Source organism: Urocitellus parryii, chromosome 12, assembly GCF_045843805.1.
Source record: "Urocitellus parryii isolate mUroPar1 chromosome 12, mUroPar1.hap1, whole genome shotgun sequence".
NCBI classification, from domain to species: domain Eukaryota; kingdom Metazoa; phylum Chordata; class Mammalia; order Rodentia; family Sciuridae; genus Urocitellus; species Urocitellus parryii.
Window position 1 is genome coordinate 61,056,486 of NC_135542.1, and position 26,775 is coordinate 61,083,260.

Genomic DNA, 26,775 nt, shown 5'->3' on the forward strand with positions numbered 1-26,775 from the left:
CTGGCTATACTAAGGTTTATGCATTTATTGCATTTAAGTTATAACACAATAAAAAAATAAAATGACCAAGAAGAGGCTTTTTAAGATATTTTCTTCCTCCAAGTACATTTCTTTCTTGGAAAAAGAACATGAAACAAGTTTTTCATCATGTATTCACACATTTCCCATAAGTCTTACAACTCAGACACTGTTAGCCTTGGAGAGGAAAGTGAAATTAAATTCAACATCCATAGGGCTGGGCTGATTCATACATGTTTCAGGTGAGTTATATGTATTGCATATGATGCTTAAATATAGTTTTTATTCCTGCTCTCTGGCAGCATTCTAGAAGCAAGTCCTTAAATAGTAAAGAATAAAAACTACATAAAGGACAGTTTCTTTAAAATACCTTCTGTAAATATGCTATGGATAAGTCAAAACTCTTATGTACCAAACAAAGCAAAGATCCTTCATTCATTTTGCTTGGAAACTAGTGGAAGGCAAGAAACGTTACTACATTTGCACTAGCACATGTTCTTCTGTCAAGTCTATTTCACCTTCTGAAGTAAACAGTGAAAAGCAAACATTTATAAAAGAGCAAGGAATATAGTGTGGGAACATCCTATATGGAACCTCTACATACTGGAAATATGTGGGGAAATAATGAAATTGGCCTTGCCACTTAGTTTGAACCTCATTTCTTAAACTAAGCAAGTTGAAAATACTAATATTACTATGTAGAATTATTATGAATACTCAGTAAAATAATACCTGTTAAGTGCTTAATAATCACAGTACCTAGAATTCAATGAATACTCAAATACTGTTATATGAAAAGATACTGAGGAAGAATATATCTTCATCTACTGAAATCTTCTTGCCGAAAATGAATAAAATCTGATTCTGATCAAGTCTATAGAATCAACACCATCGGGATAAAATTAGCAAATCCAGAAATGTGCAGCTCTATAACACAATTGGTCTTTTCAACAAATAACTTGCCAAGAAAAATAGAAACAGGGCTTAAAACAATTTAAAAACATCAAGTCATAATGTAGATCTCATCTGGTTGGATTCAAACTGTTAAAACATAAAAATCATCTGTAGCAAGTAAAGGTTGTAAACATTTCACAATATTCAAAAATTATTACTACTTTTCTGTATGATGACATTATTATAATGTCCTTTTCTTTAAGAGATACTGAAATATCTACAAATGAAATTAAATGCTTGGGATTTACTTCAAAACAACACATTCAGGTATGGAGTCAGCTGGACTACAGATGAAATGAGATTGATAAGAGTTCATGATTTCTAAAAATAAGAATGTGGGCATTCATTATATGATTGTCTAATCTGACATGTGTTTAAAATTCTTTTCTCTTTTAAGGAAACTTTTTTTTTTTTTTGAGAGAGAGAGAGAGAGAGAGAGAGAGAATTTTTAATATTTATTTTTTAGTTTTTGGCGGACACAACATCTTTGTTTGTATGTGGTGCTAAGGATCGAACCCGGGCTACACGCATGCCAGGCGAGCACGCTACCGCTTGAGCCACATCCCCAGCCCTAAAATTCTTTATAATAGTTTTTAAAAGAAAAAATAAGAAATGATAAAGTAGAAGCAACTCTGCATAGAATTAAAATCACTAGATAAGTTCAACAACAGCTATCATTTACAGTGTCAATATATTAAGCACGGTGTTAAGTATCACATACATTACATAATTTAATTCAATACATGAATTTTTGATTTCTATAAACTGATTCCAGGAATTGAAAGTACTTTTATGGTAGCCATGTGACAAGTTGATCAGCTTTTTTCTAACAATTCCTATTGATACTAGAGTAATCTATTTCACTTTGAAAACGTGTCACAAAAATCAGCTAACTAAAAATAATTAGATCGTCAACAGATTAATGGTTAAATAAAGCACAATATAATCAAACAGAATATTAAAGCAACAAAAATAATGAACTGTGAGATGTGTACATTTTACAGTAAGAACTGTAACAAAATAAGCCATATATAGAATATCTACAGCATGATTTTATTCATGAGAAGTTCAAAACTGGGAAAAAAGAATTTATGATAAGAGGTTCAGAATAATAGTTACTTGAGGGGATAAAAATTAACTGAGTGAGAGAACAAAGAGGGATGCTCTATATCTTCATCTGGGTGGTGGGAATATGAATATCAAGTAGTAGCTCAAAAAGAAACCATAAAAAAAGCTATTAACTTCACAAGAAAATGAGACCTAAAAATCAGAATTTCCCCTATATTTAGAGATTTAAGATAGAAATCTCAAAATAATCTTAGATTTTAAAAGCTTGCTACTGAAGTTTTTGCTTTTTTCTAACAAAAAGCTCACATTCAGCCTTATGTTAGTATTCCTCTTCTAATTACTCAAAATAAAAATACTCATCTATTTCTAAACTATAAAGTAAAAGGTTTACACATTTAGCTCCTTTAGTGAACACACACTTACATAAACTGACTCATGTCAGTAGAAAAGACACTAAAAGATGATAAAAACTGCTGTTCTTCTACTTCTCTCAGCTAGCATATCATCTTTGCAGGTGTATAGGTTGAGGAAAAGTATTCAAATCTATCCCATTAGTTTTCCTTCTTTACTTACATCTCATGGGAAAAGAATGATTAACCACCAAATCAGTATGTGATCCCCCAAATCAGACACTATGTAATATAATTTCTGATTAACAGAATAAGGTGACTTATATCAGGAATTCTATATGAAAACTCTATAAGTTAAAATGCATAAAGATAATTTCACCACAGAAGCCAGTAACGAGGTATATAACCTTACTGAGGTCATCAGAACCTTTACACGGCTTCAGTGCCTCCTCCAGAAAGGGGGAGTTCTGTTAGTTCCACGATTGTGAATATATGACAAATGTAGGCTGCTACTCCTCCTCTAACAGTCACTAATTTGACCAGAGATGGAATCAGAAATGCTACCTGAGGTGAAACTTATCTGTCATTCCTAGACAAGCAATCTAAGCTTCTTTCCCCTTCTAACATTCTACTTACTATCTGTGACCTACTTGGAATCAAATACATTTACAGTGCACAGCTCAGAAACAGATAAATATGAAATACACAAGAAGTTAAGGAGTTAAAAAACATCAAAATTCTTTTATATCTTCCAAATTATAGATTTTTTAAAAAATATGCCACTATTTATACATTTTCTATTTCAGATATTAAGCTCCAGAAAATATGTCTAAATGAAAAATCATTAACATTCCATTCCTAATTTCCTAAACACATAAAATGTCATTCATTAATATGAACTACCTTCTTGATACCCAGGCATACCTGAAAAGGTCTAAAGAGATACCTTTAAAAAGAATTTAGTAAAAAGCTTATTGGGAAACCAACTGGGAAAGTTTACCTTATTTCAAGGCAAACTCAGATTTACACAGAACTTAAAGAGATGAACACTCAGATAATTACATAATTCTGTTAAAAGTTTTATTTCTAGTGGCTTATGTCAAAAATTCCTGTAAAGCCATCTGCCCTAAGTGCTCCACTCCAAAATTTTCAAATCCTTCTTCTTGGTCCCTATCAAACTTAATCCCTCCCACTTGACTCCAGCTTTTAGAAAAACACTAAGTCAAGTGGTTTTTATTTTTTGTTTTGTGTTTGACTTTGAAAGTCAAAGTCAGGGAGAACATAGTAAATATCTAAAAGCAAAAGTGTGTAGAGGGAGGGAGATTCATCCGTCAAAAAGACATCAACAACACACAGTAGCACTAAGTACTGGAGACAGGATAATCAATGTAAGTCCCACCACTAACAAAAAGGTAAACCAGCCAGAAAACTAAAGTAATATTAATAAAACGTGCCATGAGAGCTGGGAAGAGAATTAACAAACTCAGACATCAAGAAAGGCCTACTATGAAAAGATTAGCAAAGAATAGGATATTTGAGAATAATATGACCTACTAGGAGAAGAGCAAACACTACAGCATACTTGATGTAAGGATGCAAGCAGTAAGGCTCAGATACCATGGAAGGCCATAGAAGCTACTCTAAGGAATTGGACTTTATTCACTAAAAGTGACTTATTTGAGAAACATAAGTATACTTTTGCAAAGGTCTCTATCAGAAAACTTCACTAACAGTAAAAGTATCTAGGAAGATGAAAGTGAAGAAATAATAAAAAGGGAGACAAGATAAGTAGTACTTCCAATATTTTCAGGATACACTCAAACATGTTGGACTAGTACTACACTGCCTAGAATATAGAGGTTCAAGCATATGCATCAATATGTATTATGTCCCAAAAGGAACAACAGAGATAAAGAAGAATCAAGAGCTCAAACTTATATTACTGTCTTAATAGAGAAGTGTAATTAAAGAACTATATTTCTGTAAAATTTAAGAAACAACACAATACTTGTTTTATATGTATATATATATTTTTTTCAATAACTGGTTGGCAGTTATTTGTTTTGATAAGGTTCAACTTAAAAGACACTATTCACCTTGTTATACATATATCTAAGCATGAAGTCCAGCAGAAATGATTTCCCTTTACGAAAAGCTCCTGCCACAGATACCACAACTATGTTAAGATCTCGTATGTGCTCCTGTAGCAGTATCTGCTCCAAAGCTTCTTCATCAAGCTCAAAGTTATGGTCATCTTCATGAGCAAGGACAATCTGTACTGGACATGGTTTCTTCATAACCTCATCAGAGTTTACTAGGTCATCATCTTCATAATCCTCCCCTAGAATTTTAAAAAGAAAGAAACAAATTACTTTAATCCCTGTATTACAAAACTTTTCATTAAGAACCACATCTACAGCCAAAGTTCAAATGCACCCCCCACCACCCGTTCTCATCTGAGAATAATTTAATAAAGAGACAGTCAAGTACTTTTGGACTTCCCGCTCCTTCTGTAATAGGACAAAGAATGCTGGTCACATTTACCCCTTGAGCACTGCATCCTTCTGTAAAGGCTTTTTGCTACTGTATGCACCAAGAAAATACAAACTGACAGGGAATAGAATCAATTTTTCCTGATACTTCAGATTCCAATTTTCCCTGGAAAATTATTCCACATTACAAAGACTAAAACATATATATGAATTTTGAATGTTGGAATTTTGAATATATGAATTCATTCTGGAATTGAAAGGGCAAAGTTAAGGTTCTAAGAAGCTTCCAAAAATGCCACCATAAAGCTAAGTCCCTAATTTTGTAAGAGTAATCTAATATGGCTGAGTATGATATAGCTCAGTGGTAAAACACTTGCCTAGCATTCATGAGGCTCTGGGCTCAACCCCCAATACAAAAAAAAAAAAAGTAACCTAGTAGTATAGCCATTATTAAATTCTTTATAAAGGAAGTCAACAACACTATTTCAAAATGTGCCACAAACAGCAACAATGCATTATAGAGAGAAAGAAACTTGAGAAGCAAAATTTTGAAAGAAATCAATATTTAATTAAAGAAGATATTATCACTGTTTCATTGTCATACCACTATAGCCAGACATGTTATTTAAATGCACAAAAAGTTGGGGTTGGGGAGGTGGCTCAGTGGTAGAGTGCTTTCTTAGCATTCGTGAGGTGCTGGGTTTATTACCCTAACCACATCTAAAAAAATAAATAAACTAATAAAATAAAGGTATTGTGTTCATCTACAACTTAAAAAAAATCAAATAAATAAATAAATGCATAAAAAGTTGACTTTCCAGGAAAGACACAATACAGTTAAATTCCAAGTTAATATATCATTAGGAAAGTCCAGATAAACAATAAAACAGTATGCAAATTGTGATTAAAAGCTTCCAATCTTAGTCAATGGTTAAGACCACAAGCCAGAGGGCAAAACTGCCTCAGGGAATGTCACAGCTTCTCTGTTTTCTCATCTGTAAAATGGGGATCATAACAGCATCTCCCTCACAAAGTTGTCATCAGGATTACATGAGTTGAAACATACATGGTACATAATAAGTTTATATAACAGTAGTTTTTTTTAAGAGAGGGGGGGATTTTAATATTTATTTTTTGGTTATCGGCGGACACAACATCTTTGTTTGTATGTGGTGCTGAGGATCGAACCCGGGCCAGATGCATGCCAGGCGAGTGCGCTACCACTTGAGCCATATCCCCAGCCCTATAACAGTAGTTTTAAAATAACCAATCCAACAGGAGAGGCTTTAATTTACACCTTGAAATGCCAAAACACTACAGTAATTTTCATCTGCCTCGTAGCTATGTACTACACCACCACATACCCATTTGCTCAGGCACAAATCTGAGAGCTGTCCTTAAAACATCTCTCCTTTCCATTACTCCAAAATTTAATCAATAGCCACATTCTTAACTTCACCTTCATGTCACAATTTCTGTTGATAGCATCTCTATTCCCATCACCACTACTTTGACCCACTTAGACTGTAGTACCCAACTGCTCTCTGTCATTAAGTCACTTGCTCCCTTCCCCTAAACCAATTCAACCTCCAGAGTAGGAAATAAATAATGTAGTCAAATGTAAATTTGATTGTTACTCTCTTTCTTAAAATCACTGTTACAGAAGACTAATGATTAAAATCCTATACACGCCTTACAAGATCCTGTACATGCTACCAATCTCTGGCTGCACTGGTGCTTTTCCCCTCTTTAAACGAAACCTGTCTTTTTTTTTTTTTTTTTAAGATACTTATGCCATTAAGTTCTCTCTAGGCTCAGACTTGTGGCATTTCTCTGCCTGGAATACTCTTTCCCATGGTGTTCCCCTAATCAATTCATATTTATTCATTAATTCTCAGTTTAAATGTCATTTTCCAAGAACAATAATCTTCCCTGAGACTCCTAACCAAATTTAGTCCTTCTATATTAATACAATATTTTAATATTTGTGTAAGTACATATTTATTATGTCTCTCCTTCTATTGTGCCAAACCACTGCTTGAAACTCAATTATTATCGTCCCACTATAACCAGAGTATTAAGAAAAACAAGCCAAAAAAGAAAAAAAACCCACCCTCTAAGTTTCTTACCACAACCTCCACAGTACCATGTGATCTGACTCCTGCCTCCCCTCTTATTTCTTATTACACACCCCTGTTCATTCCCAAAGCCCTGGGCCACTGGACTTCTTCTTGTTCTTTTAACAGGATAAACCCATTTCCCACCTTAGAATCTTTGCCCAAAACTTTTACCTCTGAATGGAATGCTCTGTCCCTAAAAATTCACGTGGTATCTTACCGCCCCCAACCCCCCAGACCTCAGTTCAAATGTTATCTCCTCTGTGTGGTCTTCCCTGACCATACAATCTAATTAGTGACCCCATCCCTAACACTTTAAAGGGTTTTTTTTAATAGTCCTTTTCAATATCTAAAATAACCCTTTTACATTTATTTACATTTGTATCTTCTAGTTCCCCCACCATACAATGTGTTCAACACTAATCATCTTGTTGATCACTCATTCTATCTTCCAGTACCTTAACCAATGCTTAACACTTAGCCTAGAAGATGCTTAATACTTTTTGAAAGAATATATTTAAGCATTTCACTCAGAAGTCTTACATCTACCATTATCTATTTTAGAAGCAAATGTAATAATTAATTAGTTTGGGGAAATCAAAGCAAGTCAAGAGTAGTTAAGGGTATTGACCACAAAATTATAATGAAAACTGATGGTTCCACAAAGTAAAACACTTTGACTTAAAAGGAACTTAAAATTAGTAAGTACTAAAATATCACAACAACCAAATGTGGAGATCGGTGATTTTGTAAAAAAATAACAATTTTGTTCTTGTTGTAAAGAAAGCATTAGTTTTCTTTTTTCCTTAATTGAAAAAGACAGGGGGGAAAACCCTAGGAAGAAAGCCTTTATTAACATAAAATTTTACCTGGATTAGTTAGCTATAGTTACCTTGTGGCTAAGTTTTTTTCATAGGCATGAATAAAGATATGCACCTCAGATAAACATACAGAGACTAAAGACTTTTTAAAATGCAAGTGTGGCAAAAATGTTTCAAAGGTATAATGAAAAACACAATGATGTGATTCACCTACCTTAACTCCATGATGACATCTCCACCATATTTGGCATAAATAAACATAAAATATCTCATCAAACACTGATAAAGGCAACTGAATAAAAGAGAACTATGGGTAAATTTCATTAGAATACCTGTAAATATCAGCATCTGGTGATTACCTACAATTACAAGTCTCTGAATTTAGTATTAACCTAATACTTTAAATGTCAATTAAGTCTTGTGTATAGAATACTTATTATATTTCCATTCTTATATGCCAAAGTACCGGAACGAGTAGATTTCAGTCCTACAGTATTTTTCCTGATTCAGTTCCAAGTCATTTCTCCCTACTCAGCGCCAAGGTTAAAGCTAAAAGACAACTAGATGATTGCCAGTTTCTCAAATCTCTCTCCTTACCTTAGCACTAAGAGTATCTAATAATCTATTCATCACAAGTCCTACAAAAAGGCACCTATCTTTAAAAAGACCCATGGTTGCCAGGATTAAGGGAGAGGGAAAGATGAATTACAATTTTTTTTTAGGGCACAGAAATAAACTCTCTATGATACTATAATGGTGGATACCTGATGTTATACATTTTCCAAAAACCCACTGAATATGCAACCTCAAGAGTGAACCCTAGGGGGCTGGGGATGTGGCTCAAGCGGTAGCGCACTCGCCTGGCATGCGTGCGGCCTGGGTTTGATCCTCAGCACCACATACAAAGATGTTGTGTCCGCCAAAAACTAAAAAATAAATGTTAAAAATTCTCCCTAAAAAAAAAAAAAAAAAAAAGAGTGAACCCTAATGTGAACTATGGACTTAGATAATAATAATGTGTCAGGGAAGATTAATCAATTTTAACAAATGAACTACTCTCATGCAGGATGCTGGTAGTCTTAGAGGAAGGAGGAGGAATGTGGGAACAGTACTTTCTGCTCAATTTTGCTATGAATCTAAAATTGCTCTAATAAAATAAAATCTACTTAAAAAAAAAAGACACCTGTCTTTTTACTGTTTAATCATACTTCATCTTAAATCTGTCAAATTCATACATTCAACATGGATTCCAACAGCAAAATTTACACTTTAGAGCTGACCTAGATCTGTCAGCAAACCTCAAGCATAATTTTTAGATAAGACAATAAAATGGTGCTAAAAATCTGCATTACAATAAACTGTTACTAATATTAGATTACATCAACTCAAAACTAAACTTACAAGAAGAGAACAAAGTAAAAATTAATTTGCTTTTCAGAAGCAATTAAAGTGTATTTTAGGTTATTATTCATATTTCAAACAGAAATCTCAAATTTTTATGGAAAGTAACCTTAATTCTGTCTACTTAGTCCATTTATAAAACCAATTATCTGAAAGAAAGCAAAGTAATGTTTTAGAGTCCAGTACTAAGACCTAAACTTTTATAACATATATTCAAATGAAAATAGTAGCTAAGCATTCAATAGTTCATTCTAGCACATATTTTTAAAAGCCTTAAAGAGGTTACATCAAGGTACACCTTTTTTTAATATTTATATTTTAGTTGTAGTATTTCATTTTTATGTGGTGCTGAAGATCAAACCCAGTGCCTCACACGTTCTAGGCAAGCACTCTACTACTGAGCCACAACCCCAGCCCTAGGTACACCTATTTCTAAGAATTTATTTTAAAGGAATAAACAAAGATACTAACAAAGATGTACAAGTTTACCAGTGTTATTTCTGGTAGCTAAGATTAATGCTGAGTGCCTCAAAAATGGAAAACGGCTGAACTTTGAGCCATATTACACAGCTTTAAAAACACTCTTAAGAAATAGGGAGTGTTTTTTTTTTTTAATTAGTAGGAAAAAGGCAAATTACAAATATAGATTATCCCCAGTTTTGCTTTGAACCTATAAAAATATAGGTAAATGGAGCATGAGAAGATTGGAGACTTCAAGTCATTATAGCAACTGGTACCAGAATTCTCTACCACAAGCAGCAATAAAATTAGACATAACAAATTAAGGCATTATTTTCAAACCCTTATTCAAGCAATATAAAACAGTAACCCCTAAGGCAACACAAGGTGAATTGTTCCCCCAGTTCTTTGGACAGGAACAATTCCCTCCACAGCATGATGTACTAGAACACAGCAAATAAAGATCCCAGGATTACTAACATATTAGGAATCTGTAAGGCAGGGTGCAGGAGGAAAAGGAGTTGTGCAGATGTGTGCCCAGAGTCTTCAGCATGGGAAATAACACCAAGGGGACAGCTACTACAGGATTAGGAGAGAAAAAGCCACAGGAAGTCAAACAATTCTGAGAAACTGTGGAGTTCTGACCCAGAGTAGAGTTATCTTACAATTCAGGTGGCATCAAGCTGGGACACTAGAAAGGCCACATCTTAGAACTAAGGACCATGTTCTAGAATGAAGCCTTTTGAAAGACCATCCAAAGCAAAGCCTAAAATCAAGACTTGGAATGATCTGCATGACACACAGTTTGAAGATTTAGTATAGACAACTTGGGAGGATGGGGAAAGGTCTTCTAAACTTTCCACAGATCCTCAGTAATGAAATATAGAGCCAAGCCTACACAAGGTCAATATCTACCAGTAACTGAACTGCTTGCAACAACAAAATCTCCATAACAGAATCTCACAATGCATAACATGTAATATACATGATCAGAAATTACTAGACATACAAAGAAGAAAATGTAGTCCATAGTCAAGAAGGAAAAACAGCAAATAAAAACTAATCCTGAAATGACCTAGACTGGGAACTCAGCAGAGAAAAGCTTTTAAGTAGATACTGTAAATATATTCAATAAATAGATACTGTAAATATATTCAAGGACTTAACAAACAAACAAATAAGGTCTTAATAATAAATGAATAAGCGGAACATCTCATCTAAGAAACAGACTATTAAAAGATAAATGAAGCCAGGCGCAATTATGTATGCCTATAATCCCAGGGACTCAGAAAGCTGAGGCAGGAGGATCCCTCTTCAAAGTTCAAAGGCAGCCTCATTAACTTAGCTTCTCTCAAAAATAAATAAATAGACAGATAGATAGATAGGCAGGCTGAGGATGTGGTTCAGTGGGTAACTGCGAGAGAGAGAGAGAGAGAGAGAGAGAGAGAGAGAGAGAGAGAGAGAGAGAGAGACAGACAGAGACAGAGACACAGAAAATTCCAGAACTGGGAATTACAATAATTTAAATAAAATAGTCACTGGATAGACTTAAGTAGATTGTAGATAGTTTAAAAAACAAAATAGGTCAGTAAACTTGAAAACAGTAATTCTCTAATCTGAAGAACAAGGGGAAACAAGAATGAAGAAAAACAGACTCAAAAGAACTATGCAGCAACATCTAACATGTAGCTAGTAAACCAGAAGTAGGACAAAGAACAGAGATGAAAAAATACTTGAATAGTTAAAATGTTACCGAATTTGATTACAGACTCAAAAAGCTCAGCAAATCTCAAATAGGATACACATAAAGAAAACCAGGTAAGTCAGATTGCTAAAAACTAACTATAAAGGGAAAATCTTTCAAGAAACTAGAGGGTGGAGTGAAAGAATGATACATATTACACAAAGGGAAATAATTCAAATAACTGCCTCTTTACAGAACAAACAGGGGAGCAGAAGACAATGGAATGATATCTTCAGAGTGCTTAAAGAAAAAAGTATCAAACCCAGAAATTAACATTAAAAAATAAAAGCAAGGGGTTAACAGTGTAGGTCAGTGCAAGAGGTCCTGGATTTGAACCCCAGCATGGAGAGTTGAGCAGCAAAATAAACACAATAACCAAAAGCTAATTATATCTGTTTGCCAGCAGATGTATACTACATAACAGGCAAAATGATGTTAATTCAGGCTAAAACATAATATTACTTATTGGAAAGTCTCTTAATTACTTCATATAGATCTGAATCAGAAGTAGTCAATAGTTACAAATATAAAAAATTGATTCCTTCCAGTAATTTCTTAAAAGGTAACTGGTCATTTAGAGCAAAAATAATTAATTGTAAAGTGGGGTTTATAATATACAGAGAAGTAAAAAAAAAATAAGACAAATGTTATAAAAATATGAGTAAATGAAATTACACTTTAGAAGTGCCCTAGAACAATGACTTTAAAAAATATAAATGGTATAGCTACAAAAGCAGTAAGGAATCAAAATGGAATACTATAAAATACTCAACTCACCCAAAAAAAGATAAGAACAAAAACAAAGGGACAGAATGGGGGGAAAACAAGTAAGATGGCAAACTTAAACTCAACTAAATCCATAATAACATGAAATGTAAATACACTAAATGAGAATAGACAGCGCAATGCATATGAAATATCAGATACATAAATTTTCAGTTTTCTGGTAATCACATTATAAAGCAAAAAAAATTAAAAATAAATAATTCTTTATATTTACTAACAACATACTACAAATATTATCATTTCAACACAGAAATCTTTTAAAATTGATACTTTCCTTCATACTGTCTTCAAATCTGTGAATTTAACATGTACAATATACTCAACTCAGACACGAAATGTTGTTTTGTTTTTTTTAAGTGAGAGAGAATTTTAATATTTATTTTTTAGTTTTCGGCCGACACATCATCTTTGTTTGTATGTGGTGCTGAGGATCGAACCCGGGCCGCCAGGCGAATGCGCTACCGCTTGAGCCACATCCCCAGCCCCCAGACACGAAATGTGTATCAGAAATATCACTTATGTTTCATAGCATTTACAATGAAAGAGTACATTCACATATACAAGTTGCTCCAAACATAGTTTTCTACTAAATAACTGAATTAAATATTAAAAAAAAATTATACTCTTATTTGCATCCATAACAAAACTTTTTAAATGTAAATTAACTAAAATCAAATTCTGTTCTTCATGCTCTCCATATTGCTTTAATATGCACTGCTCTAATTGACTATTTCTCTATACATATTGGTATCCTATATGATGATTTTTCATAATCTAGATAGCTTTACGAAAGTAAAGCAGTTTATCATCCAAAAGTCTCTTGAATTCTATAGTAACAAATGCTTTAATAGCATTTTACAGATAGTTTTATTAATTCAAAAGAATGTACGTACTGCATGAAAATTTAAGAGTTTACTGTGGTATTTTTTTTAAAGAGAGAGAGAATTTTTAATATTTATTTTTTAGTTTTCAGCGGACACAATATCTTTGTTTGTATGTGGTGCTGAGGATCGAACCCGGGCCGCACGCATGCCAAATGCGCTACTGCTCGAGCCACATCCCGAGCCCTACTGAGGTATTTTGTACAAGTAAATAATTTAATGCTGAAAACTAATTTTAAAAGTTTATAGTTACTATTTATTTGCTTCAATAATCTATGACTCCTACAGAACCCTCCATCAGAAATGCAACTTTCAACTTAACTTTGTAACACAAACTGTTTTTCTCATAGTTAAATGTGGTTCTCTTGGGCTGGGGATGTGGCTCAAGCCACATCGCCTGGCATGTGTGCGGCCCGGGGTTCGATCCTCAGCACCACATACAAACAAAAGATGTTGTGTCCGCCGAAAACTAAAAAAAAATAAATATTAAAATTCTCTCACTCTCTCTTTTAAAAAATAAAAATAAAAATAAATGTGGTTCTCTTAACTGAATGAGGGATAAAAAACTAGAACTAGCTATAAACACAGACCACAGACAGCAAGATCTAAAAGGCCCCATCACAGCCTCTATTTAAATAAGCAAAGCCTCAAACATAGATTTGTCTGCAATAAGCCCTACCCTGATTTCATGACCTTTGCCATAATTAAAATGCCCACAAACAAAGCTCAAATTTATAAATTTACAATTTTATAAATCAAGATTCAAGGTGTTTATAATCTAAACACTATTAGCAACTATAAGCTAAGGATCACTGTGTAATCTGCCGTGGCTAACAATCCAGCTTAAAATTCTGGAATTGTGCAGGTATGCAGAATTGTACAGGTATGCATTCTGCTCTGTGTTTCATAATTTTTTTTTCAATTTTTGAAATTTCTTGGCTTAGCTATGATCTTGGGGGAAAAAATAAATTACCAAAAGTCAAACTGCTTAAAGAAATTTTTTTTAATTGCCACTCTAAAAAGATGGCATGGCATTTTAAATCTAAAAACAAAAATGAAAATTGTCATCCTGGTTTAGTTACATTCAACAAAGCACAGTTGTGAAGGACTAGGAAACATAATTGAAGGAAGCACATATCTCTAGGCCAGTGCAATTACCAGTAAATTTGTTAAATGTGAAAAAAAACTTTGTAAATTAAACATATCAGTAAATGAAAAAAATCTATAAAACTCTGAACCAAAGCAACAATTTTCTTAGAACACTATCAAATGCTTAAAATTGGATCAAAGAAATACATTCTTAGCACATAAAATGGTATGAGAGGTTTAGGAAGAGAACAGGCAGACACTGAAATTCAGTGGGAAGTGCCATCACAGAAGTACAGAGGAACTTTGCAATAATGTTTCCTAGAAGTTAAGAAGGTAACTATGATTTGAGATCACCATCAATAAAAAAAAAAATTTTGGAACACAAATGCTCTCAGAAAAATGTTACAAGCTACAATACCAAGAAAGGCAATGCAGGTTTCAAAACAAACTTAGCTGAATGTTAGAGTCTCACCCAAGAGATCTCATCAACAAAGCACTTCACAAGTGGAAAAACAAGAATCATTGAAGAAAAATGTCTTTCCCCTAGTATTTACTATTCAAAATTATAGAACACCAACAAGAAAAATAATAACCAGATGATAACAACTTTGGAAATAATTGTAAAATCTTGGAATAAATTGGAATAATATAGTCCTTCTATGGTTGCTAAAGCAAAATCTATCAGGAAAACAGACCCTGAGTTTTAACTGTCCGTGGAAAAGGATCTTTAAAAGAGGATCTAAAAAGCTTCAATCTAGTTAACAAAGAAAAATTCTTTTAAGTTACATTAGTGTACACACAATCATTATTAAATAAGGATTTGCTTATATTAAATATCTGATATTTGTTCTTAATTTGTATGTAAAATATTTTTCTGATTTTTCCATTTATCTTTAAGATAAAGTACAACACAGAATAAGATAGATTCCCTAAAAGAATCCCAAAGAGAAATAATAATCTGACTTAACACTATTATCCAGGAACCAATTAAGTGGTAAGGTCTAAGGTCTTCTATTTAAAAAAAAAAAAAAAAAAAAAAAACATTCACTCTTCAATCCCTAGAAATGGAACTTCAAAAAAGCAGCAATGAACAACTAGTACTACAAGGTAAAAGGCTGTACATTATAAGGGATAAGAAAAACACCTGGGGTTGGGGCTGGGGCTCAAGCGGTAGCGCACTTGCCTGGCATGCATGAGGCCCTGGGTTTGATCCTCAGCACCATATAAAAAAATAAAGATGTCGTATCCACGGAAAACTAAAAAATAAATATTAAAAAATTCTCTCTCTCTTAAAGAAATTAATTTCAAAAAAAAAAAAGATCAACACCTAACTCCCCTGAATCAATCCTAACATAACAAACAGAAAATCAGACACTGCATATTCCTGATATGATGCATCAAGAAGCATAGCAAGATGTATTGGTGGAAAAAATTTTCAAGAAATCTAAATCTGATCAAAGTTCTATCTCTAACCAGAAGGAAGGAAATACAGGAGGCAGAAAAACATGTTAAACATCCCTACAGGACTGGGGATGTGGCTCAAGCGGCTGCGCGCTCGCCTGGCATTCGTGCGGCCGGGGTTCGATCCTCAGCACCACATACAAACAAAGATGTTGTGTCCGCCAAATACTAAAAAATAAATATTAAAATTCTCTCTCTCACTCTCTCTTAAAAAAAAAAATCCCTACAGAAATATCCAAAATATAGGTAATTCCACTGAACGAACCTGAACAAATAAATTACAAAAGCAAAGGGGTTGGGGAAAGGGTACCAACAAAAGGCCAAATATGTTTTCAAAATATACAAGACGTGTGATTACAAAATTCTGTATTTACTCCACCATACCCCTTAACATATTACTTGAAAATATAGTTCTAAACACAAGGTAATTACTTTCTCCTATATTCTGGAAGGAGGACCTCTACCCTAAGAGATTCATTATTAGGTGACTGATTAAAAGAAGATACTCATTTATTAGTATGGAAGACTGAAAAGAATCAGCTTCAAAATCAAATCCACTTGACACCCTACAATGAAAACTCTAAGCTCAGATGACTTTCATTAGTGTATTCTATCAAACACTTAAGTTAGAATGATACCAATTCTACAAAGCCTTATAGAAAAAAAGGAGAATATTTCACAATTCACTTTATAAGTCACTATTATTACTAATACCAAAACCACAGGTAGACATTGCAAGAAAACAAAACTATAAATCAATACCCCTCATGAACACATAATGAAGCCCTTAATCAAAATCTAGTATTCAGGGGGTTAGGGTTATAGCTCAGTGGTACAGGGCTTGCCTAGCACATATGAGGCACTGGGTTCAATCCTCAGCACCACCTATAAATAAATAAAATAAAGGTATTGTGTCCATCTACAAATAAATTTTTTTTCAAAAATCTAGTATTCAGGATATATAAAGAACTATTAGAATTAAATAAGAACCATTCCATTTTTAAATACGCAAGGGATTTTTAACAGACATTTCAAAGAAAATATATCAATAGCAAACATGCACATGAAAATATACTCAACACCATTAGATGCTAGGGAAATATAAATTATTACCACAGTAAGATATTACTACTACACACCCTCTAAAATAGCTAAAATACACAAGACCAACAAAAGAATGGAGTAAGAGAGATTGCAAGAAAACATGGCCATCATATATATTTCTGGCAGAAGTGTAAAATGATACAGTTAATTTCAAAAAAACTTTTTGATACAGGAAGGCACAGAGCTCCAAACCAAAGGAATAAACAATCTATTCAGTGAAATAATACGAGAAAACTTCCCAGACTTGAAGAATGAGACAGAATCCCAAATCCTAGAAGCCTACAGGACGCCGAATGTGCAAAATCATAAGAGATCCACACCTAGACACATTATAATAAAGATGTCCAACATACAGAATAAGGAGAGAATTTTAAAAGCTACAAGAGAAAGGAAGCAGATTACATTTAGGGGTAAACCAATCAGGATAATAGCTGATCTCTCGACACAGACTCTAAAAGCTAGAAGATCCTGGAATAACATATTTCAAACGCTAAAAGAAAATGGGTTTCAACCAAGAATCGTGTATCCGGCGAAATTAAGCTTCAGGATGGAAGATGAAATTAAAACATTCCACGACAAACAAAAGTTAAAAGAATTTGCAGCTAGAAAAACATCTCTTCAAAAAATCCTTGGCAAAACACTACAGGAAGAGGAAATGGAAAACAACAATGAAAACCAACAGTGGGAGGTAGGACAGTAAAGGGGGGAAAATAATCAAAGAGGAAAACAAATCAGGTTTAATAGCATTAATAAACAAATTATGGCTGGAAGAACAAACCATATCTCAATAATAACCCTAAATGTTAATGGCTTAAACTCACCAATTAAAAGACACAGGCTAATTGAATGGATCACAAAACAAGACCCAACAATATGCTGCCTGCAGGAGACGCATTTGATAGGAAAAGACATACATAGACTGAAGGTGAAAGGTTGGGAAAAATCATATCACTCATATGGACTGCGGAAACAAGCAGGAGTGTCCATACTCATATCAAATAAAATAGATTTCAAGCCAAAGTTAATCAAACAAAGGAAGGGAACCATACACCAACAAGACATAACAATCATAAATATATATGCCCCAAACAACGGGGCTGCTATGTTCATCAAGCAAACTCTTCTCAAGTACAAGAGTCTAATAGACCACCATACAATAATCATGGGAGACTTCAACACACCTCTCTCACCACTGGACAGATCTTCCAAACAAAAGTTGAATAAGGAAACTATAGAACTCAATAATACAATTAACAACCTAGACTTAATTGACATATATAGAATATACCACCCAACATCAAGCAGCTACACTTTTTTCTCAGCAGCACATGGATCCTTCTCAAAAATAGATCATATATTATGTCACAGGGCAACTCTTAGACAATATAAAGGAGTAGAGATAATACCATGCATCTTATCTGATCATAATGGGATGAAACTGAAAATCAACGATAAAAGAAGGAAGGAAAAATCATGCATCACTTGGAGAATGAACAATAGGTTACTGAATGATCAATGGGTTTTAGAAGACATCAAGGAGGAAATTAAAAAATTCTTAGAGTTAAATGAAAACACAGACACAACATATCGGAATCTATGGGACACATTGAAAGCAGTTCTAAGAGGAAAATTCATTGCTTGGAGTGCATTCCTTAAAAAAAGAAAAAACCAACAAATAAATGATCTCATACTTCATCTCAAAATCCTAGAAAAAGAAGAGAAAAACAACAGCAAAAGAAGTAGAAGGCAAGAAATAATTAAAATCAGAGCTGAAATTAATGAAATCGAAACAAAAGAAACAATTGAAAAAATTGACAAAACTAAAAGTTGGTTCTTTGAAAAAATAAATAAAATTGACAGACCCTTAGCCATGCTAACGAAGAGAAGAAGAGAGAGAACTCAAATTACTAGCATACGGGATGAAAGAGGCAATATCACAACAGACACTTCAGAAATACAGAAGATAATCAGAAATTATTTTGAATCCTTATACTCCAATAAAATAGAAGATAGTGAAGGCATCGATAAATTTCTTAAGTCATATAATCTGCCCAGATTGAGTCAGGGGGATATAGACAACCTAAACAGACCAATATCAATTGAGGAAATAGAAGAAACCATCAAAAGATTACCATCTAAGAAAAGCCCAGGACCAGATGGGTATACAGCAGAGTTTTACAAAACCTTTAAAGAGGAACTAATACCAATACTTTTCAAGCTATTTCAGGAAATAGAAAAAGAGGGAGAACTACCAAATTCATTCTACGAGGCTAACATCACCCTGATTCCGAAACCAGACAAAGACACTTCAAAGAAAGAAAACTACAGACCAATATCTCTAATGAACCGAGATGCAAAAATCCTCAATAAAATTCTGGCGAATCGGATACAAAAACATATCAAAAAAATTGTGCACCATGATCAAGTAGGATTCATCCCTGGTATGCAAGGCTGGTTCAATATACGGAAATCAATAAATGTTATTCACCACCTCAATAGACTTAAAAATAAGAACCATATGATCATCTCGATAGATGCGGAAAAAGCATTCGACAAAGTACAGCATCCCTTTATGTTCAAAACTCTCGAAAAACTAGGGATAACAGGAACATACCTCAACATTGTAAAAGCAATTTATGCTAAGCCTCAGGCTAGCATCATTCTGAATGGAGAAAAATTGAAGGCATTCCCTCTAAGATCTGGAACAAGACAGGGATGCCCTCTTTCACCACTTCTGTTCAACATAGTTCTCGAAACACTGGCCAGAGCAATTAGACAGATGAAAGAAATTAAAGGCATAAAAATAGGAAAAGAAGAACTTAAATTATCACTATTTGCAGATGACATGATTCTATACCTAGCAGACCCAAAAGGGTCTATAAAGAAACTATTAGAGCTAATAAATGAATTCAGCAAAGTGGCAGGTTATAAAATCAACACGCATAAATCAAAGGCATTCCTGTATATCAGTGACAAATCCTCTGAAATGGAAACGAGGATAACCACTCCATTCACAATATCCTCAAAAAGAATAAAATACTTGGGAATCAACCTAATAAAAGAGGTGAAAGACTTATACAATGAAAACTACAGAACCCTAAAAAGAGAAATTGAAGAAGACCTTAGAAGATGGAAAAATATACCCTGTTCATGGATAGGCAGAACTAACATCATCAAAATGGCGATATTACCAAAAGTTCTCTATAGGTTTAATGCAATGCCAATCAAAATCCCAACGGCATTTCCTGTAGAAATAGAGAAAGCAATCATGAAATTCATATGGAAGAATAAAAGACCCAGAATAGCAAAAACAATACTAAGCAGGAAGTCTGAATCAGGTGGTATAGCGATTCCAGATTTCAAACTATACTACAGAGCAATAGTAACAAAAACAGCATGGTACTGGTACCAAAACAGGCGGGTGGACCAATGGTACAGAATAGAGGACACAGAAATCAACCCACAAAACTACAACTTTCTTATATTTGATAAAGGGGCTAAAAGCATGCAATGGAGGAAGGATAGCATCTTCAACAAATGGTGCTGGGAAAACTGGAAATCCATATGCAACAAAATGAAACTGAATCCCTTTCTCTCGCCAAGCACAAAAGTTAACTCAAAATGGATCAAGGAGCTTGATATCAAATCAGAGACACGGCATCTGATAGAAGAAAAAGTTGGCTACGACCTACATGCTGTGGGGTCGGGCTCCAAATTCCTTAATAGGACACCCATAGCACAAGAGTTAACATCTAGAATCAACAAATGGGACTTACTCAAACTAAAAAGTTTTTTCTCAGCAAAAGAAACAATAAGAGAGGTAAATAGGGAGCCTACATCATGGGAACAAATCTTTACTCCTCACACTTCAGATAGAGCCCTAATATCCAGAATATATAAAGAACTCAGAAAATTAGACAATAAGATAACAAATAACCCAATCAACAAATGGGCCAAGGACTTGAATAGACACTTCTCAGAGGAGGACATACAATCAATCAATAAGTACATGAAAAAATGCTCACCATCTCTAGCAGTCAGAGAAATGCAAATCAAAACCACCCTAAGATACCATCTCACTCCAGTAAGATTGGCAGCCATTATGAAGTCAAACAACAATAAGTGCTGGCGAGGTTGTGGGGAAAAGGGTACACTTGTACATTGTTGGTGGGACTGCAAATTGGTGCAGCCAATTTGGAAAGCAGTATGGAGATTTCTTGGAAAGCTGGGAATGGAACCACCATTTGACCCAGCTATTCCCCTTCTCGGTCTATTCCCTAAAGACCTAAAAAGAGCATGCTACAGGGACACTGCTACATCGATGTTCATAGCAGCACAATTCACAATAGCAAGACTGTGGAACCAACCTAGATGCCCTTCAATAGACGAATGGATAAAAAAAATGTGGCATTTATACACAATGGAGTATTACTCTGCATTAAAAAATGACAAAATCATAGAATTTGGTGGGAAATGGATGGCATTAGAGCAGATTATGCTAAGCGAAGCTAGCCAAGCCCTAAAAAACAAATGCCAAATGTCTTCTTTGATATAAGGAGAGTAACTAAGAACAGACTAGGGAAGAAGAGCACGAGAAGAAGACCAACATTAAACAAGGATGAGAGGTGGGAGGGAAAGGGAGAGAGAAGGGAAATTGCATGGAAATGGAAGGAGACCCTCAGGGTTATACAAAATTACATACAAGAGGAAGTGAGGGGAAAGGGAAAAACAATACAAGGGGGAGGAATGAATTACAGTAGTGGGGGTAGAGAGAGAAGAGGGGAGGGGAGGGGAGGGGAGGGGGGATAGTAGAGGATAGGAAAGGCAGCAGAATACAACAGACATGAGTATATCAATATGTAAAGCAATGGAAGTGTAACTGATGTGATTCTGCAAGCTGTATACGGGGTAAAATGGGAGTTCATAACCCGCTTGAATCAAAATGTGAAATATGATATATCAAGAACTATGTAATGTTTTGAACAACCAACAATAAAAAAATAAATAAAAATTTAAAAAAATTAAAAATTAAAAAAAAAATTTAAAAAAATAAAATAAAATACTATATGTAAAATTTAAAAAAAAAACTTTTTGGCAAAACCTTCTAAAAATTAAACATTTGAAAAACAACCAGTATGGGGCTCAAGCGGTAGCGTGCTCGCCTGAAAAACAACCAGTAATCACACTTGGAACATATGACAACAAAAGACTTGAACACAAATGCTTATAGCTGATTTATTTGTCAGAGTCCAAAACTGGCAACAACCCAAACATTTGTTCATTTACTAGAAAATGAATAAATGTGTTAAATCTATAATAGAAATGAAAAGAATTTTATACGTGTGTATATGCCCACAACAACAGGTAAATCTAAAAGTCACATGCTAAGTGAAAGAAGCCTTACAGACACACACTCGCGCACGCACACACATAGTATTGTACTGTATGATTCCATTTATGTCGAACTCTAGAGAAAGTATAGACTATACTGACAGAAAACAGATCAGTAGTTATCAGGAGCAAAGGGTAAAGAAAAAATTGACTATGAAAGGACATTACAGAGTGTTTTGAGGTACTGGAAATATTCTGTATCACAACTGTAGAAAAGGTCAAACTACAAATATGTCAAAATTCAAATTGTGCTCCCAAATCAGTGAGTTTTATATAAATTACATCTCAACAGACAGATTTTTTAAAAATCAGATGTGATCTATTCTTCTTACCTCTTTCATTTATCAAACACAAGAATCAAAGCAATACAACCAATTTATCAATCACCTTCAAGAACAAAAACATTCTAAGGGTAACAATATTTTACAGGTGTATTGTCTGCTTCTAGGATAATTGCCCATGAAAGTTATACCAATGTAATTAAAAACTGAAGCTATTTTCCAATTCTTTCACTAAATTAAATTTAAAATATTTTTTCATAACCTGAATATAGGGACTTGAAAACAATTTCAATGTCTCCAATGCTGACAAATCCTTTTTTTCCTGGATGAATTACTGTGAATACAGTACCTGAACATGCCTAGATATTTTGGTAAAAAAACAAAAAGTGATTATGAATTACTAATAACTTAATTTCTTAAAAAACTCTGGAGATATTTTTTCATAATGGGGACAAAGGGCATTTTCTAAGTTCTATAAGTGTTTTATGCATCAATAGAATGTAAGAATGCTCCCTAGAATATACACCATATCAAGATGCACAAGGCATACATTCAAGTTCTAGTACAAATGCTCAAAAATTAGCCTCGATAGTTAAAATTAAATATATCACTCACAGAGATTTTAGAGATCATGCAGCCCTATTCACTCATTCTAAAGTAAACACAACTCGACCACTACAGGGGGTAGGGAGGAGGAGCTGGGCCAGGATTTAGATGCTATTCCTGTTACAGCAGTGCTTATCAAAATTTTTAATATAAATATGAATCAACTGAAGATCTTCTGAAAACTGTATATTTGGACTCCTTAAATCTGGGGTACAGCTTGAAACTGCATTTCTAGCTAACTCCAAAATGATGCCAACACTACACTCCTGGTCCTCAGAACATGTATACAATAACAAGGGTCACAATATTTTACAGGTTATTTAGTGTGTAAATGCCATACATTTAGTTTTATTTCATGTAGCCTAATGATGCTAAAGCAAAGTGTTCAGAAAGGAAAAAAAATCAGGCTAAATTATAACATTCTATCCATCCTAAGATGTGCGTACACACACACACTCTCTCTCTCTCTTGATACAACTAACATTTCATACTACCTATTGGGGATTCTTGTGCAAGAGACAGGGTACATAAAACTATCACTACTTAAAAAACAATAGATGGGGCTGGGATTATGGCTCAGCGGTACAGCGCTTGCCTAGCATGTGCGAGGCCCTGGGATCGATTCACCACATAAAAATGAATAAATAAAGGTATTGTACCCAACTACAACTAAAAATAAATAAATATTTTTTAAAAATAGATGGAGAAAATGTTATAAAATGTTAACATGATACACAACTAGGGTTGAAAACTAAAGGTCAAAAGTGATCATTAGTCACATGGGTGAGCTTTTATGGCAATACTGGGCCTTGCCTCCCAGGATAATGCAGCTTGGAACAGAAATACTGACAAAACATAACATGTACTTCAGTAAGACAGAAGCAGCTATTAGCCAATCAGGAACTATAAGAAAGTTTTAATTCATAATTCTCTTATAAAATAATGTCAGTAGGAATTTATCAAGTTAACTTTCTCTCATACAAAACTGGGCCTATAAAATAACAACCTGCAAAAACAAAAACTCTTAAGACTCCAGAGATGAACCTATTAACAATGTCAGTTATCATACTTTTCCCCACTAGTCTTGCCTCTTTGGCCAACAACAGGTTGTCCTAAAACACCCATGCTTTTAAAAATGCTCTCAAGAGGCTATAATATAGTTCATCTCTTTCCTCCATTACTATCAAATCAGGAAAAAAAAAAAAAGAGTTGTTTTTCCTGTAAGATTCATATATTATTTTATACTTGAAATCTAACGTTTCCATAGTAACCAGCACTGATGTCTCACAATTTTTGCTGTTCCAACTTAAAGAACACTACGCATAAAAAATGCTTTTATGTATTTATCTAAATAGATAAAGAAAAATGTAAAATAGATTATAAATATGTAAGCTCAAAAGCAATTTTCCCAAAGCTTGCCATCAAATATTAACCAGTTCTTTAAAGCACACACGTGAATATAAGTGTACTTCAAAGAAAATACAAAAGTTAATTTAAAAGATATGAAATAAGGTTGCAGTTCATGAACTCAACTCTGTTGACTATTTAAGAGATGCTAGAATAAGTGATGGTTCAGAGGACTCTAGGCAACAGCACAAAAATTCAACAACGTTCTATTTAGGTTCTCCAAATCCTCTCACTAAAGTAGTTCTCCTTTTTCTTCCAAAGAGAAGTCTTACAGAAAATCTCAAGAAATAAAAAAGGGTCCTACATCTGCTCTCAGGTATTTTGGGGGAAGTGGGAAAGTAATATAATTTTATTCTGTTGCCCAAAGTGAGAGTAAAACAATGGAACTTTTTAGTTTAATATTTTTAAGGAAGTTAAGAGGAATTCCTGCACAAATATGTAAGAGAAACATGATTTCTTGTTCACTGAAGTATTAAAAAAAAAAAAAAAAAAAGGAAGAGGGCTGCGGCTGGGGCTCAGCAGTAGAGCACTTGCCTGGCATGTGTGAGGTACTGGGTTCAATTCTCAGCACTACATACATATAAATAAATAAAACAAAAGTCTATCAACAACCAAAAAAAAAAAAATCTTAAAAAAAGGGCTAGATTAAAACCTTTAAAAAGGAAGAAAGAAATAAAACAGCACAACCTAAATACCCATGGATAAACCGTAAGTCAGAAAATTGAAATTAATAAATAAAATCTAAATACTGATATAAATCAATATTTATGAAAAAACAAATCAAGCCACAAAAGAATACATGATTTCAGCCACTTACTATGATTTTTTAAACACAAAAATTTTTATATCTATTATTTATGAAACACACATACACATCATAAAACTATTTAAAAACCAGAAATATATGCCATGTTCAGGATAGGTATGTATGTAAAAAGGTATTGCGTGAATTCCTTAACTGTCCTATTTCTCTCTTAAAAGGGATTCAAGCCACGCACAGTGGCACATGCCTGTAATACCAGCAGTTCTGGAGGCTGAGACAGGAGGATGGCAAGTTCAAAGCCAGCCTCAGCACAAGTGAGGCACTAAGCAACTCAGGGAGACCCTGTCTCTAAATAAAATACAAAGTAGGGCTGGGGATGAGACTCAATGGTTGAATGCCCCTGTGTTCAATCTCTGGTACCCACTCCCCTCAAAAAAGGATTCAAAACTGATATGGCAAATATGTAATAAGTTGTATGCAACAGGAACCTGAGCTCTACTGTATCTTTATCTGTCACGTTTGTAAATTTGAAGCATATTACAATTGTTTTTAATGAAACATACTGTCTCAGAATTTACTTCCGCAAAGAGGGAACTTACAGTCACAGACTCAATGACTTTCACCCTGTGAGTGTAATCCTCTCAACAACCCTGTGACCTAGCTAACATCCCAATTTCAGATGGAGGAAATGTATAGATTCAAAAAAGTTTTTTTTAAAAATTCTTCAAAATTCTACAGCTAAAATGTAGTACATACATCAAGATTTCTACTTTATATTAAACCCACAATGCTATTTTCAAACTGCCTTTTCATGTTATTCAATATTAAAGGATAGGGGCTAGGGATGTGGCTCAAGCGGTAGCACGCTCACCTGGCATGCCTTGGCCGGGAGATGAATCCTCAGCACCACATACAAAGATGTTGTGTCCACTGAAAACTAAAATAAATAAATAATTCTCTCTCTCTCTCTCTCTCTCTAAAAATAAATAAAAATAAAAGGCACTTATTTGATTCATTTAAAAAAATATTAAAGGATAATTCATATAAATATCACTCATTGTTCCCCAGTGGCATAAACAGATAAAGTAAGGAGGCTCAAAACAGTCAAATGAGTCCCTACAAGTCCCCACGTTTTTTTTATTCTCTTGGTTGGGAGCTGCTTTTCCCCCCTCCAAATATTTTTTTAATGGTGCCTTATAGTTATACAAAATAGTAAGATTCATTGTGACATATTTGTACATGCACATAATATAACAATAAACTTTGGTTAATTTTGTTCCCTAATACTTCCACTTTCAGACCACATTTTTTAATGACACAACATTTAAAATGAATCCTAATACTAGCTCATCTACTATGAGTAAAAATTGACAAGTACCGAAAATAAATAGGAATAAAGGGTTTGTTTTTGTTTGGAAAAAGTGAGTTAACTAACTTCTAGTATTTGAGATTTCTAGATCCCTAACATTCCAGATAAAACTGGACTATTGGACAATAACTAGAGTAATCAAAATAATCAGAACTACAGATACACATAACCCTTCATTAACAGTGGAGGTCTTCTTGCTCCAGAATTTTCAAC

The 26,775-nt window shown here is 33.9% G+C and overlaps 1 protein-coding gene across 3 annotated transcripts in view; it reads right to left on the reverse strand.

Annotated features, from left to right (window-relative positions):
* Positions 1-26,775, reverse strand: part of Atl2 (atlastin GTPase 2) — a 61,044-nt gene that overhangs the window by 22,474 nt on the left and 11,795 nt on the right. For all 3 annotated transcript variants that reach the window (XM_026405846.2, XM_026405847.2, XM_026405848.2), the window contains exon 2: positions 4,487-4,731. In XM_026405846.2, the coding sequence (XP_026261631.1) occupies positions 4,487-4,731 (245 nt within the window). The remainder of the gene's footprint in view (positions 1-4,486; positions 4,732-26,775) is intronic.